The sequence below is a fragment of the Malurus melanocephalus genome, unplaced genomic scaffold, assembly GCF_030028575.1.
Source record: "Malurus melanocephalus ecotype Western Australia unplaced genomic scaffold, MMel_1.1 scaffold_75, whole genome shotgun sequence".
Classification (NCBI taxonomy): domain Eukaryota; kingdom Metazoa; phylum Chordata; class Aves; order Passeriformes; family Maluridae; genus Malurus; species Malurus melanocephalus.
The window spans coordinates 2526172-2544828 of NW_026623307.1; the positions used below are offsets into that span (position 1 = coordinate 2526172).

The following is an 18657-nucleotide window of genomic DNA, read 5'->3' on the forward strand; positions in this document are numbered from 1 at the left end:
CCAGATGCTGGTCTGCCTTGGTCTTGCCTGTCCCTAGGCCCAAGCCTTCCTGCTGCCGCTTGGGCCTGGGACCCCCTTTCCTGGAGTTGCCTCAGCAGCACATCTCCATCCACCCTATTTTGTTTGAAGCACTTTAATGTCATGGGACAGCAGCTGAGAGGCTGCCTGGATCCCTTTCTGGAAGCACTGAGTACTTTTAGAGAAGAAGGAAGGAATTCTGGCTTATTTATGGTTTCCACCCTCCACCATGGACWGTGTGTAGAAGCAGCAGAACTTGCAAACCTTGCAGAGCTCTCCAGGGCATAACTGTGCCCAGCACTGACACTGCTGCCCAGCACTGACCGCTACAACTAACACTGGAACTGGCCAAGGCAGGGAGCTCTGTGGGAGGGAGAGCCAGGGGCTGCCCTGGCCATCAACTGGAGCCGTCACAATGGGATTGTTATTGCACAGCATAGCAATTAAAATGCCGTCCTTAATAAACTAAGTTAATAAGGAGTCTGGTTGTGTTGTGACAATGGTGTATATCTCACCTTGACTCCATGGGGCAGGCAGGGAGTGCTGCTCATGGCACAGAGCAATGGAAAGGACAGCTTGTGCAGCTGGTGATGTCACTGGTGATGTCACACCTGTCACTATCCCTTGATTAATTCATCTGGTTTATGGCCTCCSCCTGCAAACTGAACCTCCTGGTCCTGGATTCACAGGAGGGGGTACAAGACACTGAGTGAGGAGCTCTCTGTAATGCCTGTCCCSTTCCWGGGTCTGCCTTTGCRGTGGCAGAGGGGTCCMAGGGGCTGCCTTGGCTGCCCTGTCYGTGTTTGCATCCCCATTCCACGCAGCCCTGCTCTCCCCTCACAGCAGTGGTGCATCTCCCCATAAACACCATAGACAGAGATAATAGAAACTGTAAACTTTAAAACAACGGTTAAAAGAAGTGTCTCGCAGAGCAGCACTGGCTCCATGAAAAGCCTTTTCCCTAGAAACACCTTGCTCAGCCCAAATCTCAGCTGTGGATACCAGCACCAATTGGCGACCTGAGCTACTCCTGAGGACAGTGGTTGYAGAAAAGGTTTCTGGCAGGCACAGGCATGCTGAGGATGAACTGTCACAGCAGCTGTCCCAGCATTGATGGCAGAGACCGGCAACACCCTATGAGCTTGCTGCTGCTCCAGGGAGCAGTCCACCATCCTGGGGTGATCCCTGCAAGCTGGCAGCTTGGCAAAGGCACATCTGCCCCAGCACAGAGGGTCACTGGGAGTGCGTGGGGGCATAGCGACGCTCAAACTGGTCCACGTCGAACTTGCGCTTGCAGCCGGCGTAGTTCATGTAGCGAATCTTGCCAAAGATGGCCCKCTCCGCCCAGCCCTGGTCGTGAATGCCACAGATGGACCACAGGCAGCCTGCCGGGCACAGGGACAAAGTGTCAGCTGTCCCCTTGCTCAGAGGCACATGGAGAGGAAGTGGGATATGGGTGCAAAGCAGGATGGGCTGGAGATGCATCCAGAGAGCGCCCACTGCAGCCTTGGCCATCACAGCTAAGGCCTCCCACCCGTGCCCCCATCCTGCAGCTTGCCTACGTATCCATTGGGGTCCCTCCCGTCCAGCTCGTARCGGTCATTGAGGTAGATGGCAAACTGCAAGGCCTCCTCGGGGGAGCGTGTCCACTCCAGGATCTTCTTGGCCCAGTACATCCGCAGGAAGCCGTGCATCTTKCCCTCCCGCACCATTTGGAGCTGTGGGGATAGGAATAGGCATAAGGGTCAGTCCATGGCAGGTCACCTCTGCCCCTCAAATAAAAGCTCAGCATTTTGTGGGGAAGATGTAGGGCAGTACCTGGGCAGCGTTCCACAGTGGGTCGTGCGTGGTGCCCTGCTCCAGCTCCTGCAGACTGTAGAGATAAGGCCTCTTGTCTTTGGCGTGGAGCTTCAGGGTGGTTTGTGCCCAGTCATAGGCACCTGTGAGCAAGARATGAGGAGCAACACTGAGCAACCTGTTGTGCAGGATCCTGAGAACTGGGCAGCTTGAGAGCACTGCCCTGGAGGGCACTGGCCAGCTCCTGTTCTGCCTCCAGAAGGGACCAAATGATGGGACATTAGTGCCCCCACAGCCCTTCTCCTAGCAGAAGTGGGATTGCCARGTTGGAGTGAGCAGCTGGGTAGCCAGCACTGCCCAATGACTCAGGATGTTACCCTGCACGCTGTCGTAGTTCTCATTGTAGTAGCAGAAGTTTTCAGCCAGCTCCCGCCGCACCACAGCCTCCTCCACAAACGCATCCACCGACTCCTTGTACTTGCGCCGGTGCTTCTGCACCTCCAGGATGGCTCGTTGGGTGGAAACCTGGCCTGGGGACATGGGGAAAGAGCAAGTCAGGCTGCCAGTCCAAGGCACRATGCTCAGTCCTGCTGCAGAGTGGGAAGCCTGGGACACTCACCAAAGTGAAGCCATGGGGACAGGTTGCTGAGAGCCTCCTTGTTGGGATCATTCCTGTGGGTGCTGAAGGACTGCAGCCGCTCTGCAATGAAGGACYTCAGCACAGCCAGCCCTGCAGTTGTGCCAGGGGTTGCCCACTCCACCTCCTTCACTGTGTGGTCCACCTGCAAGCTGGAATAACAGGCCTCCCAAGCGATGGGCTGGGGGGWGACCATGCAGTGAGTGCATTTGCAGAATCCTTTCAGTGAGGGCTGCCCTGAGTGTTATGTCCCCAGCCAGGAAGTCCTCTGCCCATGCCAGCCTCATCTTAACCAGCCCTCTGCATGGCAGAGATGTAGAAACTGAATGAATGAGGTGAGAACCTCCCCTTAACCAAGGCATTCTCATCTCCACACCATCTATGTGTGACCACAGGCAGGTCACTGTCCTCATCTTTGCCAACCCCTCCCAGGATCACTAAATATCTGTAAAACACTCTGGAACCAGCCCGTGAATGGCTTTGGAGGTGTCTCCTGCTGGTACCTGAGATGGGCAGGAGGGGGGATATGGGTGACGAACAACAGGGGGGAACTCGGTGAGGAACTCAGGGAGCTGAGCGTGGATCTTGCCCCGGATGGTCCTGGCGCTGTACTCCTGCTTGGGGGAGGCAACCCAGCAGGGCACGATGTTGTGGGCATCAACCTGGGAAGCAAAGCCGTGGAGAAGGGTGTGAGAAGCTGACAGTCCTGATGACATGATACATACGCTCTCTGCTCATGTCACTTCAGTGCACAAAACACAGGAGATTAATTTCTCCCACATCTCACCAGCCAGTGTTCCATTCCCAGAGTGCAGGCACCCACCTGTGCAAATGGCACATCCTCTGGCAACYGTTCCCTGACGTCCTCCACCCACTGCCGGGGGAGGCGGAGGGGACTGAAGTCTGTCACCAGCCCRCCCACGCCATGCTCCACCACGAACGTGGGCAACACATCCTTGGCATAGCCCAGAAGCAAGTGGAAGGAGATGTTCAGCTCTGCACACTCCTGCAGGGACAGAGAAATGGCTGTGGGACAGTTYGTGGCTCTGCAAACCCCACCCTACACCATCTGCTGAAGGGATGGATCTCCCTCCCCCCTTCCCCAAGAGCACCGTCCCACCCAGCATGGCTGTCCCCTGGCTGTACCTCTGCCACCTCCTGCAGGCCCCTCAGCATGAACCTGTAGTGGCGGATGGTGGCCTCCAGGAATTTGGGCACCAGGCAGAAGCAGACATGCAGAGGCAGCTCCTGTTTGAGGGCCAGGCGTTGGGCRTAGAGGAAAGCCCAGTTATCTGGGGGGAAAGCACACAGGGCAGCGTCAGGAGGATGGGGTTTCAAAACAAACTTCACCCCGGCTCCTTGGAGAGTGGGGTCTGCAGAGAGCTTGGGCCAACTCCAGGGTTACCGGAGGGGACCAGCCCTTTTGCACCCACGGGAAACCTTTCCACCCRCTAGTTCACACCTTGCACCCGCTGATCCCGGCACATCCAGTAAACGATGCACCGAGCATCATCCTTCAGGTCCGAGCCCTGCGAGACAAGGCGAACCCGCTTTTTGTTGTACTTGAACTCTCGAACGGACGGGGCCGCCCTCCTYCGGGCCTCCTGTATCGCCTCCTCTTCCTCCGTCCTCCTCCGGGACACGCGYGGCACCTCCGTGACCTCGGCCTTTCGCTTCCCTTGTGCCCGCCGCATCCTCAGGACCGCCCGGAGCAGCGTGGCTGCGTACGGCCGCTGCGAGAAGAAAGGAGGCGGTGCTGAGCTCCCGCGCTTCCCTGCGAATCCCGGGCCCCGGTCCGCCCCCTGAGCCCGGGGGATGCTGGTTCAGAGCCCGGGGGATGCTGGTTCAGAACCCGGGGGATGCTGGTTCAGAGCCCGGGGGATGCTGGTCCCCTGCCCATCCTGCTCCTCGGGAACCGGGGAATAACGGTGCCTGCTCCTTCCGGTCCGCGGCCCGGGCCGCTCCTGCTCCCGATACCCGGGGTCAGGGTCCTGATCCCGATCCCGATCCCGATCCCGATCCCAGTCCCAGTCTCGATCCCGGTCCCGATCCCGATCCCGGTCCCGGTCCCGGTCCCGGTCCCGGTCTCTACCTGGCAGCACGCGGCCCTGCACTGTTACACAAGCTGTGGGCGTGTTAGAGGGCGCGGCCGCGGGCGTGGTTGTGCCCCGAGGGGCGCGGCTCCGCTCTCGGCACCGCCCCCCGCACACGGCCGCWGGTGCTGCGCCGATGTTCCCGGCGCGCCCGAGGCGATGCACCTGCCCCGAGGGGGGGTTAGTGCCCGCTGGTGCCTCCCCTCCCTGCCCCCGGGAACAAGGAAGCAGCTCCAGCCACTTTCAGCCATCACTCGGCTGTGTAGTTCCCCGCTGGCACCTTCACCACGCTCTGTGTCCTCAGGTTCCACACCTTGCAGGGCCTTGGGTGCTGGTTTTGGACATGACTGGGGCCATGGGAGGGCTGTCCCTGCTGCTGCTGAGCCTTGCTGTGCTGGATCTCAGGCTGGGTAAGGGCTGAGTGGTRTGTGGAGCTATCCATGGGGTGGGGGGTAAGTGGGGAGCATCGTTCTCCAGGGTGGTGGGTGGCCCTGGGTGGCTTCATCCACAGAGGTGAAAAAATTCACTTTGGGTGCTGTTTGCTCTCCAACATCTCAGCCCTGTCCCAGTGAGCAAACAGGGCAGTGCTTTATAGAACACAAGCAACAAGCTTTATTTCTTTTGCCTCTCATGTGAGTCTCTATCTGGGGAGAGAAGATTYCATACCCAGCTGGACCCTCTTTGTGAGCACTGGTCTCTGCTGGATTAATTGTCTTTGCTACAATCTGCCCAGCAGCACGAAATGGCCCTGCCCAGATGGCAACYTCACTGGGATGTACTAGGCCTGGAAAATTTCAAATGCCATCCCAACATTGGTACTTGATGCAAAGTAAGACCAGTGTTGAGTTGAGCACAGAGAATAAACCTGTGGCTTGTACCTCCTGAAAGCCTTGAGCTACAGCTGTAGGCCCCTCCCAATGCATCGCTCAATCCCCTTGCAGAGCTTTTATGGGTCGCAACAGGACTTGCCCTGAGCTGTGAGCTCARGCATTTGTTCCTTTGTGGGGCTGCTTCCCCCGTTGCCATTATTTACACCCACTGCTATCAGTTCCTGGCTATCTGCGGCACYGAGGGTTTGTGTAAACTGCTGCTGCTGCATTTCCAGACAGTCTCACGGTCACCAGTTCCTGCTTGGCTCTTCCTGTCAGACAGGTTTGTTTAACTTCCTCCAGGGATGGGTGAAGATGGTGGAATGGGTCTTAGGAATGGTGCCTAGGGGAGTTTCTGCCCTGGAACGAGCGATGGCCGTGGCTTGTTCCTGCTTTGTCAGGCTGGGGATTTACACAGCGTGCCTTGCTGATTGTCATGTTGCTATTCAGGGAATCCACGTGCATGATCCATGCAGGGCAGGGAATCCCCATGCCTGATAATCCATGGCTGATGCAAGGTTTGGGCAGCTCATGGCAGAGGTAACATTGCACTGTCCCCAGCACAGCTGTGGTCCCAGCCTTTCTCTGCCAGCCCTCGTGTGCTGTCTCCCACCTCTTTGCAGGGACCACTGTCAACGACATGACAATCCYTGACTCTCCCTACCTCCTTGACACCCACAGAGACCATGGCACTGCTGGCCAGAACCAACTCAAGCACTGCAGCCACCTTTCCTCCCTCCCGKCTTGTAACCTTCACCCCAGAGATGCCAATGGATGCCTTCATATCCAGCCCTTCTGCAGCTCAGCGGAGCAGCCCAGCAGCCTCCAACATCACCACACCACAGGCAAGGAGCAGCACAGCCCACAGCACTCCTGTGTCACCTGGGCTGGGACCTGCCACCACCAGCAGCACCCCAGCAGGGCTGGGAGCCACCACCAGCACACCAACTCCAACCTCCGTGGCCACGACACCCAACTGTGACAAGACAACCAATTTCACACCTGTGGGGACCAGCACAGCGCTGACTGTCAGCTCATTTGGAGCTGAAATGAGCACTCTGCCTCCTCCCACCTCTGCTCTTCTGTCCTCCACCTGGATGGACACCACRCATGGCACCAGCACCCACCAAGGGCCAACCACGACCACACTGCTTGGCAGCACAACCCCAGGGGCCAGCAGCACCTCCTCTTTTACCACCCCAGTGGTGACAGACACTTCAGATGAGCCCTTACTGGACACCACGGCCTCCCTTCCCACCACAGGGGTGGCTGKGAGCACCCCTGGCCCCAGCCAGCCAGTTGGAACCATGGCCTGGACCACCCCTGATACGTCCACCTTAACAGAATCAGAGACCCCCAGTCACACTGCAGGTGAGTGCAGCCACAGAGCACCTGGAGGGCAGGATTGGGGTGGTAAATCCTCATGGCATCTCCCATCCTGCTCAGCCAGGCACTTGGCTTGTTGCCCCAGGGGCCACCTGGTCTCCAGGCTCTGCAGGCCAGYGGGTTGGTTGCAGGCTGGGGTATGACTGTGGTGTGACAGTACTGCAGCATTGCTGTGCCTTGGTGTGACTGCACTGTGGCTGTGGTACTGAGCCTGTACGTTCACAACCCCTGGCAGTGACACTGTGTGTACCCTGTACCCCAAGGAGTGTGGCTGTACCCCAGCACTCCCCCCATGCAACTGTCCCACTGGGCACCTGTGTCCTGTCARTGTGGCTGTGTCCTGGCTGTTGCAGGAGCCTTTAGCCTGGGACTGCAGCTGTCCCCTGGTGCCACCCCTCTCCACACACCTCCACCAGGACAGGGAGACCGTACCCTGCCCCAGTACCCCTGGCCATGCACATGTCCCCAGTGTCCTGCWTGCCAGGACTGTATCCTTAGAGTTCCTGGTGCCTTGGGTGTGAGAGCGCCTCATCCRAGTGCCATTACTGTGGTGATGGCTTCAGTGTGCCTGTGCCCTGGCAGTGTCCCCAGGTACCTGTTCAGCAGCAGGGTGGCCRTGCCCTGACAGTCCTCCAGCACGCCTGCCTGCCTGTGGAATGCCAGTACCTGGCCCGGTGCCCGCAGGCGCCTCTGCGTGTTCTTGTCCCTGACCCTGAGAAGAAGGAAGCAGCTCCAGCTGTCAGCAGTGCACTTCTGTGATACGCTGTGACACGGGGAAGTGATGCCTGTACAGACAGCCCAGGGGACAAACCCTCAGCCTGGAGCACGCCCTTCCTGAGYGCGCCTGTTCTCTCGGCCAGTTCCTTGCGCTCAGACGGAGCTGGGAGCCACCACCAAACATCACCCCTGTGGTGAAGCGCGGGATCCAGGCAGACTGGCTCATCCCTGGGTTTTTTTCCGTTGTCACCCTCCCCTCAGCAGGCAGAAGACGGCCACAGGAGCCAGGTSTGTGGCAGTGGTGGCCTTGCTGGTCTGCCCTGCCCACTTCTTGTGGCTGCTCTGGGTCCAGCCGAGCAGTTGATGTCTGCTGGGCACTGCAGAGTCCCTGRGAGTGTCTGTGTCAGGTGGAGCCCCCTGCCTTGCTGCCAGCACCTGGAGGGTGAAAGGACCCATCTGGATGCTCCTTCTCTGCCGGGGCTGTGGGGAGTGCTCCGAGTGGTGCCTGCGGGGCTTTGTCGGCTCCCGCTCACCYGGACATGGCTGGGCAGAGAGGGGGGCTGTCCCTGCCCCTGCCCTGGCCCCTGCTGCTGCTGCTGCTGAGCCTCACCTGCCTCGCCGTGCTGCACCTGGCTCTGGGTAAGGGCTGAGCGGGATGCGGTGCTCTCCACAGGGTGGGTGGTGAGTAGGGAGCATGGTTCCCCGGGGTGGAGGGGTAACACCTGTGGGGTGCAGGGGGATGGAATGCTGTGGGTGCTGCTTCCTGTTTCTTAAATGGGAAGCAGAGGTGGACTTGCTGCTTCTCCTTTTTGCGAGGATGAGATCCTTCTGTGCAGACACTCACCTGGCTGGTGGAATCAAACCTTTACCCTTCCTCRCATTTTTATTTAACCAGCTGCTGTGTGCGGGGAGGGCATGGCTGCCAAGGGCTTTGGAATTTTCTGGCTGGAATTTTCTGGCTGCAGATGGCAGCTTTTGGTTTCCCATCCTCCTGCGAGCAGAGCCCCAGACTCATTGAGTTTGCGCTGGGATTGCTGGGGAATCCAGCCTGGCGTCCCAAAGCTGCCACTTCACAGACACCTCCTGACAAAGGTCCAGGCTGTCCTGCCCGAGTTTTGGAGGGGGTTACAGATCCCYGGGCTTTTCTGGGGACAGCACAATGCCCTGGCACCTGGTCCATAGCGGAAGAGAGGATGGCCCTCCTGTGACAGACACCCCCCACAGAGCTATTGTGGGTCACAGCACGTCTCTAACGGCTCATCCTGAGCTGCAAGCCGGGATTTGTTCCTTTGTGGGGCTGCTTCCCCCTTTGCCATTATTTACACCCACTGCTATCAGTTCCTGGCTATCTGCGGCACCGAGGGTTTGTGTAAACTGCTGCTGCTGCATTTCCAGACAGTCTCACGGTCACCAGTTCCTGCTTGGCTYTTCCTGTCAGACGGGTTTGTTTGACTTCCTCCAGGGATGGGTGAAGATGGTGGAATGGGTCTTAGGAATGGTGCCTAGGGGAGTTTCTGCCCTGAAAGGAGTGATGTCCATGGCTTGTTCCTGCTTTGTCAGGCTGGGGATTTACACAGCATGCCTTGCTGCTGCCCATTGAAGACATCCATGTGTGTGATCTGTGCAGGACAGTGAACTCCCACTGCCAGTGCTYCATGGCTCATGTGTAGCTCTGAGTCCCTCAGGGAGCTCGCTGTGGTGCTGATGCTGCACACCGTCCCCAGCACAGCCAGGGGCTCAGCCTTTCACTGCCAACCCTTGTGCATCTCACTGTGCAATCTCTTTGCAGAGACCACTGCCATAGACGTGACAGCAACCATGTCCCCACCTCTCCCTACCTCCTCAATACCTCTGGAGAGCTCAACAGTACTGCCCGCCACTGACCCCAGCACCACAGCTGCCCCCCTTTCCTCCAGCCCTGAAACAGAAGCCTCCAGCCCAGAGGAGTCCAGCACATCCCTAGAGAATGGCAACACYTCACCTCTCACTGCAACTACAGACGATTCAACTGAGTCCTTGACCACCCTGGCAGACACCACAGCCAGCCCCGTATTCAGCACATCAGACCCCATGAGCACCCCGCCTCCAAGCAACCCAGCCAGAACCACCCCTGACATCTTCCCCTCAACTCTGGAGTCGACTCCAGGTATGCTGACAGTATCTGGGACCCCTAGTGCAGCCAAGGGTGGGTTCAGCTGTGGAGCACCTGGAAGGCAGGGACACGGTCAGGGTGACAAATCCCTGTGAGGATCCTGGGCATGTACTTGGGTGGCTTCCCTTAGGTGGCTTCACTTAGGCTCAGCCTGTCCCCAGCTGCAGGAGCATCCTGCACCTCTGCAGACAGCACTAACCTGACATTGCTTTGCCCAGGCACTGAGCCCTCCTCCCCTGACACCAGCTCAGCCCAGACCACAGAGCTTACCTCCAGCAYGCCTACGGAGCTGCCGACGCTGCCGCCAACCTGCCCCTCTGGCTCGTCCAACACCAGTAAGTGCAGTGCCCGGGGGCATCACCACCCCAGCATCAGTGCTTTTGGGCTGCCAGGGGCCAGTGCAGGGGGTCCTGGAGCCCCACTGCTCCTGCTGTGCTCTCAGTATTGATACCCTRGGGTACATGTGATTTGCTGTGCAGTGCGAGGCTTGTTCTCCTGACAGTGTAGCATATCCATGACACAATTAACCTGGGAGGAGGTCCCCTGTCTGTGCCAGTAATCCTGGGGAGAGAACCCCCAGGCTGTCTGACGCAGCCCAGGGTTCAAGGGCAATAACCAGAGCCATATTTTTAATCTCTAGGTGCGTCCCACATCTTTCTGTCGCTGCGGCTAACCACCCCCCTGGACCTGGGGAACACCACGGTGCAGGAGCTGGTGTTGTCCAAGGTGAGGTGTGCTGAGGAGATCCCATTGCATCTGTCAGCTGTGGCTCACTCGGGCAGGGAGGGGGCCGGGCAGGCAGAGGGAGGGGAATGGCTGTGTCTTGCATTGAATGTCACCCAGAGCCCTTTCAGATGGAGGGGAGACCCTCCTTTGGCTGCCTTGGTCCAGGATCAGGCCCTTTCTGTGTGGGGTCGGGGCATGTTTTGATGGCTGTTCTTTCCCCCAGCTCCGTGAGGACCTGCAGACCGCGTTCCCATGCGCTGGCCTGTCACTGGCGTGGCGAGGGAAGAGGAGGACCTGACCGCKGCCCCTCGCCTTGGCCTGTTCCTGCCTGGACTGGAGAGTCACCTGCTCCCAGCTCCTCACCCCACGGTGGTGCAGGCCTTTGGGAAATCCCATACAACTCTTCCTGAACCTGGGCCTGCCTGTCCTTCACTCTGCACCCCCAGTGCCCCCCTGCCCCTTCCCACAGCCTGTCTGGAGAGCCATCACCCTGCCCCAGACCTGGCTYCTGTGGTAGCACCCCTTCCAGTGCTGCTGGGGGGCTGGGAGGAGGGGACCCTGCAGGACTGGGCTTTTACATCTGGGACTGAGCTGGCTGAGCCATCAAAGCCATCCTGGGGACTGAGGAATRAGAAGGAGGAGACCTGAAACCCCCGGTATTGCTGTGCCCAAGGCTCACCTGTGGTGTTGCTGACAGAGAACACCCGTGCCAGCACAGGCCTGGCAGTAAATAGAAATTCTGTGTTTTCTGTGTCGGAATGATGATTTCTTTATTTTCYAAGCTGCCTTTCCCAATTTTCAGCTTTGGAGGTACCGGTGAGGAAAACTGAATCCCAAAAGCTTTGCATGGAGAGGCAGTCTCAGGGCTGTCCTGTCCTGCCCGGGGCTGCTGCAGACATTCCCAAGGATGGCTCGGCACCCCAGCRGACTGGGGGCCCCTGCTTTGGAGCTCTCTGCCCCCATGACACCCCACAGCTGCAGGGGCAGCTGTGTGCACTGTGGGGCCATGGAAATCCTGTGGGCTGTGCTCCTTCCCTGTTTTTTCCAGTCCCCAACTAGGGAGACKGCTGCAGCATCTGTCCCCCTGCAGCAAAGTCATTTATTAACTGATTAATTAGCTAGATAAAATCCAACTGAAGCAATTATTAGCCTAAGCAAGCCACCTCTCCTGGAGATTGAAAACTGAAATAATTAGCAAAATAGCCTTGTTGCGTGTCAGGGGTTKTTTTTGGCTGATCCCTGTTTCTCCCTGGCAGCCCTCACTGCCCCAGCACAGGGAGGGCTTGGAGGGGGTTGGTGGGGCTRTGGGATTCCTAAACTGGGGACTGCTCTCAGGCTGCCTGGGTTGTCAGCTGGCTGGGAAGGAGCCAGCAGCTGGACAGGATGGGGAGAAACACCATGGGATCACCCAGCTGCCTGCCAGCTCGCAGGGCSTGAGAGAGGCTGGGCTGGGGCTGGAGGCTGTGCCCAGGCAGCTCGTCGGGATGCTCCCATTTGGGATGCCCCTTGCATTCCAGGGTTACCCCTTTACCCCTAGGATGTTGCCTGACTTTTGCAGGCTTCTTGGACACACTGAGACAGAGAGAGGTCCCTTAGCAGCTGGGCAAGAAGCTGGGGAGCAGGGCAAAGCCTTCTGGAAGGGGTCCCTGTGCCGGCTGCCTGGTGGGGCGCTGGGAAAGAAATCCTTGTGGTCTGCCTACGCCTTGGAGCTGGGCCAAGAGTCCTCCCACGTYGCATCCCACTGGGCTGTTTTCTCCGGCTGTTGAATCCATAACTTCAGACCCCGGGACATGGCYGGGTGCCAAGGCCGGGGTAATGGAGCCAAACTGCGTCACAAAGGGAGGAAAAGGTCCTGAAGTGCCGGGATGAAAAGGTGACCAGGGTACTCGCTGTTCTSTGCTGGCACAGCTGCCTTCCACCGTTACTGTGGTTGGGGGGCCATGGTGGGGGGAGATGCTTTGGTCCCCTCTTGCCCCCCAGCCTGGGAGGGAGAAGAGGGGCACAGTGGGGGGATGTGGCTCCTGTGGGGGTGGCGGTCACTGCCCAGGCATTGGTGGCACAGAGCCCTGACAAGCCCCCAACCCTGCCCATGCTCTCCGTGCCTGCCGTCCTCGAGGTGCCACCTTCACCCCATGGCTGCTCCTGTGCCACAGACCCCTGACCAGAGGGGCTCAGGAAGTTGGATCCTAGTCCTGTTCCTTTCCCAGCCCACAAAACAGTTCTCAGCCTTTGCTGTGATACACTCCAATCTCTCAGCATTGTCCAAAAGAACAAACCCTGTGCCCAACATGACTGTCACCTTTGGAGGACCTGGCAGCATCATRGGGTGCGTCTCAAGTCCCTGGTGACTCAGGTGTCCCTTCCAGTGTCCCCCTTCCCTTCACCTCTGCTGATGGCTACAGCCCAGCTCCYACTCTTTGGCAGGGGGGTGTTGCAACACACCCAGCATGCCAAGTCATCCAGAACCTGCAGGGTTGATGGATAACCTGGTTTTCCCCACTGCCACCCAAGCCCTCTCCAAATGCCCTTGCCAGGAGGCTGGAGGGGAGCCAGTAGGAGATGCTGTGTTCTCCACAGGACTGGAACAACCAGCCCATTAATTCCAGCAAAGTTGATAAGGCACTGTGCTGGGCCATGCTCTGCCATGCTGAATGGTGCAGAGCCCCTGGATGCTGGGATTCATGGAATTGCCCCCTGGCTACTGGCTGCCAAAGGGCTCCAGTGCCCACATGACGCTTTGGTCCTTGGTAAAAGTGTATTAAGTGACTTTTACAGGAACCAGTGTTTTGCCAGGACCTTGGTTTTGGACATAGCAAAAAGATCAATGAAAAGCCCCTTCCCAGGGTGGTAACAGGGTACTGTCCTCAAGATGAGGTGTCTCTTGGTGGCTGTGGGCTTTCTTGGGAGGGTGTGTCAATGCCTGAACAGAGAGATGAGTTTGATTTGTCACTGCTGGGAGATGGGCATTTCTGGGGACAGCAGGGGCYGGAGCAGCAGGCACAAAGGTCTCCAGACAGTGTTGGCCCCTGTGGAGCATGGTCAGGAGCTTGCAGGCAGGTTGGGGCCAATGCCTTGCTTCAACGAARTTGTTTTCCTTTATGCTGAGCAGCATGTTTGCAACAATCCCTGTGGTTCCCACCACATTTTGCACCTCAAACACCATCTGGAGCAACTCTCTCCAGCGTCAGCAAGCCTGTTGGGGTTGCTTTCCAAAGAGATACAGCATCGTCAGCACGAGCAGGAACAACTCTCCCACGGCAGGGTTACATCCCTCAAATCCTCCACCAGCCCTGGTGTGGCTGCTGCTCAGGTGGTCACTGACGGGTCAGTCACCCCGTGGTCTGCAGTGCTGGTTGTAAGACCCCCGATGTGCTGTTCTCCCAGCTGARCACCCACGCTGGCATTCCTGGTGGGCGGGTGTTTAGTTTCAGGTGAGCGCCGCTCGCCCCGGTTTATGGCCGGTGCTGTTCCCCCTGCCGGGGGTAATGCGTGGGTTTCACAGGATGCTGTTYCACCAGCCGTGACTTGGCCTCCCCTGGCATTTCCCCAGCCACGCTGCCCCGCTGGTGGCTCGGGGTGTCACTTGATGTGCTGCCTGCCCGACTCCAGCAGGACACTGTGTACTGCCTAACACCCCTCATAACACTTTGCAGGGGTTGCCTGGGGGCATTTCTAGTTAAGAAGTGTTTAATTGACTACAAAACCATATAGTGGTGGGAGTTTGCATAATGCTGTTCACAGGGGAGCTGGCAGCAGTTTTCTGCAGGAATTGCTGCTCCAGGAGGAGGAGGGAGGAGAGACATAGGGGTGAAGTGAACCAGGGGATCCCTAAAGCAAGGAAGGGATTCCAGGTTTGTGCCTTTTCCTGKCTCCATCCTTGTAGAGAAGCTTCCCATTTATCCCCTCTGAGTACCCCAGCACTGCTGTACCCAGACTGAGGTTTCAAACTCCATTGGGGTGTGCTGGGGCTCTGAACAGGCATTCCCAGTGCTTCCAGTTGCAGCTGAGCAYTGGAGGGGCTCAGCTGGCACCCAAGGGTCTCTCCCCAGCCATACTCCCTGTTTTATAACCTGTCTCTACTCCTGGGGAGCCAGCTGGGGACTTGTGTCCTGCCTTGCTCTGGCCTGAGACATGATTCAGCTGGTGATTTTAGTGCCCATGATGTCCTCACAGGCATGGTGACACCAGCTGGCATTGCCCTGCCTCCACCACACATTGCTCTGTGGCCTCATACCCTCCATGTGGAGTAGGCTCTGTGGGGTGACTGCCATGGAGAGCAGCTCCTGTGGGGTCTGTGGGATCACAGCCATGTCACTGTTGGCAGTGCCACACACTGCTCTGGGCTCAGCTTCACCTTCTGGKGCTGGCAGCCCAAGGAGCTGCACCAGGCTGAGCCCAGGTCCCTGCAGGGTGGGCTTTGGGTACACCCAGCCCATGCCCCAGCTGAACAGGGCATCCAGCCCTTGGGAAGGGGAGGGCTCAACCAGAAGGGAAGGGTGACAGGGACATTGGAGGGAAGGGACTGGGGGCGGGAGAGGACGTCGGCAACCTGCCTCCTTCTGCCATCCCTATAAATAGGAGGGAGCAGGAGCAGGAGCACCTGTGGGACTCCAGCTCTGCAGGAGAGGCAGGGAGGGACGGAGGGAGCTGCTCCTCGCTGCTCTTTCCTCCCTTTGAGCTTCCTAGTGCTCTGCCCGCGTGGAGGCCTGAGGCATGGGGACCAGAGGATGGACGCTCTCCACCTTCCTGGGATGCTGCGTCTGGATCCTGCACGGTATGTCCTATTTTTTCAGCTCACCCATGTGCTACCTGAGCCCTGTCAGGGTGCAGTAGGTACACTGCAAGATGCTTTTTGCTCCTGGCTGGACTGGAAACTCCTCTTAAGACCAGTCCTTGCAATGCATTGCAGCCAAAGAGCTGGAAAAGTGTTTTACAGGGCAGGCAGCACCCCGAGGGGCTGGTTGCAGGCGTGGAGCTGTGGAAGAGATGAGAGCCCAGCCTGGAAGGCTGCAGGCAGCTCTGTACCCCTCCAGCAAAGGAGCCAAGGGAAGCCAGCTGGCAGAGCGAGACCCGGGGATGCTCCCATCCCTCCCACATCCCAGGGAAGAACAAATGCTGGTGCTCCATTCTGGGGCCCCTCTTGCACAAACTTCTCATGAATGGGTGTGTGGGGTAGACGGTGTTTCCTGCTCCACATTGAAGAATTAAGATAAAACATAGATTTACCAGGGTGGAGTATGACAAGCTAAACTGGGGCGACTTGACTGATGTGCTTTGTTTTCCCTGAGACAGGGAYGGGAGCTGCTGAGCTCCTTTGGCTGAGGGGTGCAGGGTGCTTATTCCAGCCAGGGAAGGTGACAATGATGCAGCCTGCCAGGAAAGGGAATGGGGGTCTAGCAGAGGATGGAGCCCTTGAGGACTGGTCTGTCATAGGGGCTAATATTCATTAATGACTCTGCATGAGCTATCTGTGAGCTAATGAGCTGAGCCGGCGGTGAGGTTGGAGGCACCTCTGCTGCAGGGAGATCTGGCTGCCTGTCAGGGGGAACCTGATGAACTGGAGCACCGGGATTGGGAACAGGCTGGGGCTGTCAKGCTGCGGCAAAGCCCTGCTGGGTCTTGCCATCAGGGTGCTCTTCGTCTCCCCTAATTGAAGCTCCCTAAAGYCAAGCGTCAGCAGATCCACCAGCTCTTCACAGAGCCAACGGTGGCAGCTTGGTCTCCCCAGCACCTGTATCCCTGTCCTAAAAATAAGACCGTGTGAAATGTCACCCATGGGTGCCAATAGGTGCTGGGAGACGCATCTGGGATGTGGGCAGGTGTGTCCTCCTTTCAGCAGAACTCCTGRATGTGGGTCAGGATTTTGGCAGCAGGAGAAGAGAGCTGTAAGCAGGGCTTGGTTCTGCTAGCTCAAAAATATTCCCTCCGTGGGTGGGGAACCCCTGGTGCCTTCACTGARTTGAAGACAAGAGGGATGGGGGCAGGAACAGCAGACACCCAGCCCAAGGGAGTTTYATTGAACCTGCTTTAGACGTGGCAGATCAGATTCCGTCAGCAGTCAGGGAAGGCTTCCTTATGCCTTGGCTTTCCTGTATGACAAAGGGCTTTGGGTAAAGTTATTTAAATATCCCTCAGACACCCTAAAGGTGAAAAAACACTGAACCCCCCCAGGGTCTGCAGGAGTAACTATGCTCAGTAACTGTGCCTGCAGCGATGGAAAGAGGGCTGAGGGCTCTTCTGGGRTGGCAGAGCTCCACAGACAGCCCTGGGTCTGTGATCTAGACTGACTGGTTTCTAACTGGTGGCCAGACATCCCCAGCATGGCTGGACTGGGTGGCAGCAGCTGCCTTTGCCTCCATGCTTGCACCTTCAGTGTCTCTCTGACCTGTGAAGAGTTGTGTCCTGTTGCAGCTGCCTGCTGCTGATGCTGGGGTTGCAAGAGCTGCTGTGCAGTACTGTGCCTAAGGCAGCCCAGACTGCGCTCCCTGGCTCATAAATCAGGGCCGTGTAAGGCTCTGGGATGAAGCAGAAGGGGTTTAAGAAGTGCTGGGAGCTCTGTGCTCATGGAGGGGAGGTGAGCCCGAGGCTGGCAGGCTGCCGGCTCCAGCTCTCACCATAACACTCCACTCTGCTTCTCTGCAGGTCTTGGGGCTGTCACCGCTGTCCCCGTCACTACCGACGGGCCCTTCACGGTGGGGACAGCATTTCCCATCACAGCAGAGGACGAATGGCCCCGTTCTACACTCACTTCAGAGATGAGAACCCCAGCAGCCGATCCTGACACCTTCTCTGCCCAGACTGAGGCAGACCCAATGACGGCGACGAGAGAATTTGGCTCTACAGTGCCAGCTTTGGTGAAYGTGACCAAACCTGCTAACACGACTCAGAGTACTGAGAGAAGTGCAGCTGCTGCCACTACAGCCACGACTGCTGCTGACATCACTGCACAGCACCCTGCTGTCACCCCAGAAGCAGAGTATGATGAAACAGAGGTCACTCCCGATGTCCCTCTGGGGACCACTGCGGTCCTTGAGGATGTGAAGGAGGACATCCTTGAAAATGGAGGAGAAGGCACAGACCTCAGCGCTAGCACTACATCCCTCCACACCACCCCTCCACTGGCAGTCACCTGGGTGCCACAGCCAACTGCTGGTGTCACCGTGCTGCTGAGCCAAGGGCTGACCACAGCCGAGGGGGCACTTGAGGAAGCTACTCAAAGTGAAGCCAGTGCCAGCTCCTCAGGTCCCGGTCCTGATGCTGGGGAGCTGCTTCCGACCCAGCAGGATGGAGCAGTGGGCGGGGTTGAGGGAATCAATTCAGAGCCAACAGGAGAAATGGCCCCAGCTGGTGAGGACAGTCCCTTGGTTTCAGAATCTGGAGATGCAGGAGATTCAATAAACGGTGAACTCAGCACAGCCAGCCCATCCCTCCTACTTCCAGAGAGCTCAGGGATGTCAGGAACAGTGGAAAACMCTGAGGAGTCCTCCCTCCTCCCTGGCCCGGCAGTGCTGACACCATCCAACAGTGGGGATGGGGATGGGAATGGGCAGGGAGATCCTGGGGTGTCATCAGAGGCTTCTGGTTCAGCCTTGTCACCTGCAGCCAGCCAGGCACCAGTGACACCTGAGGAAACAGAGGACACTGCCACCTCACTGCTGGCCCCAGGGGTTCCCACTGATACACGGAGTGACACGAATCTCCCWGTCTCAGCCACTGTGCTGCCCGCAGGGGATGTGGGAGCTGTGGATCTGGCCAGTCCATCCCTSCAGCCTGCCCCATGGCAGACCCCCACTGAAGAGCAGCCACTGCTGCTTCCTGATGATCTGACATCCTCCACAGATGCCCCCAGTGCTCCAGGGGCTGCTTACCCAGCTCCAGAGGCTGGAGCCAGTGCCCTGCCRGAAGCTGATGGTGCAGCAGAGACACCAGCAAACCCTGACCTCAGTACCGCCCCAGAAACGCCCCTGTCTCCATCTCTTGAGGAGTCACAGCCAGAGGGGAGGCCAGCTGGAGCTCCTCTGGAAGACAATGGACTTGGCACCGGCTTGAATACAGATTCAGATGCCCCCAGCTCAGCTGTATCTGATGGACCAGCATGGTCCACTGCTGGGATCCAGGGTCAGGGAGCAGAAGGGGTAGGGGACATGGCACAAGAAGAAGGTCCAGGKGATGCCAGTCCCTATGAAGATACCCAGAGTGACAGGATTCCTCCAGCCCTTCAGCCCTCTGCTTCTCCTGATTATGGAGAGCTGCTGCCTACAG

At 58.2% G+C, this 18657-nt stretch overlaps 2 protein-coding genes across 4 annotated transcripts; one reads left to right on the forward strand and one right to left on the reverse strand.

The window, feature by feature from the left end:
* Positions 1 to 1117: 1117 nt before the first annotated feature.
* On the reverse strand, positions 1118 to 7437 carry LOC130574159 (deoxyribodipyrimidine photo-lyase-like). 2 transcript variants are annotated; one of them, XM_057367211.1, is made up of 10 exons: positions 7396 to 7437; positions 3915 to 4185; positions 3599 to 3744; positions 3276 to 3458; positions 2956 to 3114; positions 2435 to 2633; positions 2193 to 2345; positions 1837 to 1958; positions 1577 to 1736; positions 1118 to 1403 (listed from the first exon to the last, which is right to left on the reverse strand). In XM_057367211.1, the coding sequence occupies exons 2-10, from the start codon at positions 4144 to 4146 to the stop codon at positions 1252 to 1254; spliced, it is 1506 nt and encodes a 501-aa protein (XP_057223194.1). In that variant the 5' UTR covers positions 4147 to 4185; positions 7396 to 7437; the 3' UTR covers positions 1118 to 1251. The 2 variants fall into 2 exon arrangements, with proteins under 2 accessions (XP_057223194.1, XP_057223193.1); XM_057367210.1 differs by lacking the exon at positions 7396 to 7437 and adding an exon at positions 4545 to 4599.
* Positions 4643 to 11148, forward strand: LOC130574158 (mucin-2-like). Of its 2 annotated transcripts, XM_057367207.1 has the most exons (6): positions 4643 to 4955; positions 6096 to 6785; positions 9307 to 9663; positions 9888 to 10004; positions 10310 to 10395; positions 10619 to 11148. In XM_057367207.1, exons 1-6 carry the CDS (start codon positions 4682 to 4684, stop codon positions 10691 to 10693), a joined length of 1599 nt encoding a protein of 532 aa, XP_057223190.1. In that variant the 5' UTR covers positions 4643 to 4681; the 3' UTR covers positions 10694 to 11148. The 2 variants fall into 2 exon arrangements, with proteins under 2 accessions (XP_057223190.1, XP_057223192.1); XM_057367209.1 differs by lacking the exons at positions 4643 to 4955; positions 6096 to 6785 and adding an exon at positions 7540 to 8156.
* The last annotated feature ends 7509 nt before the right edge of the window (positions 11149 to 18657 follow it).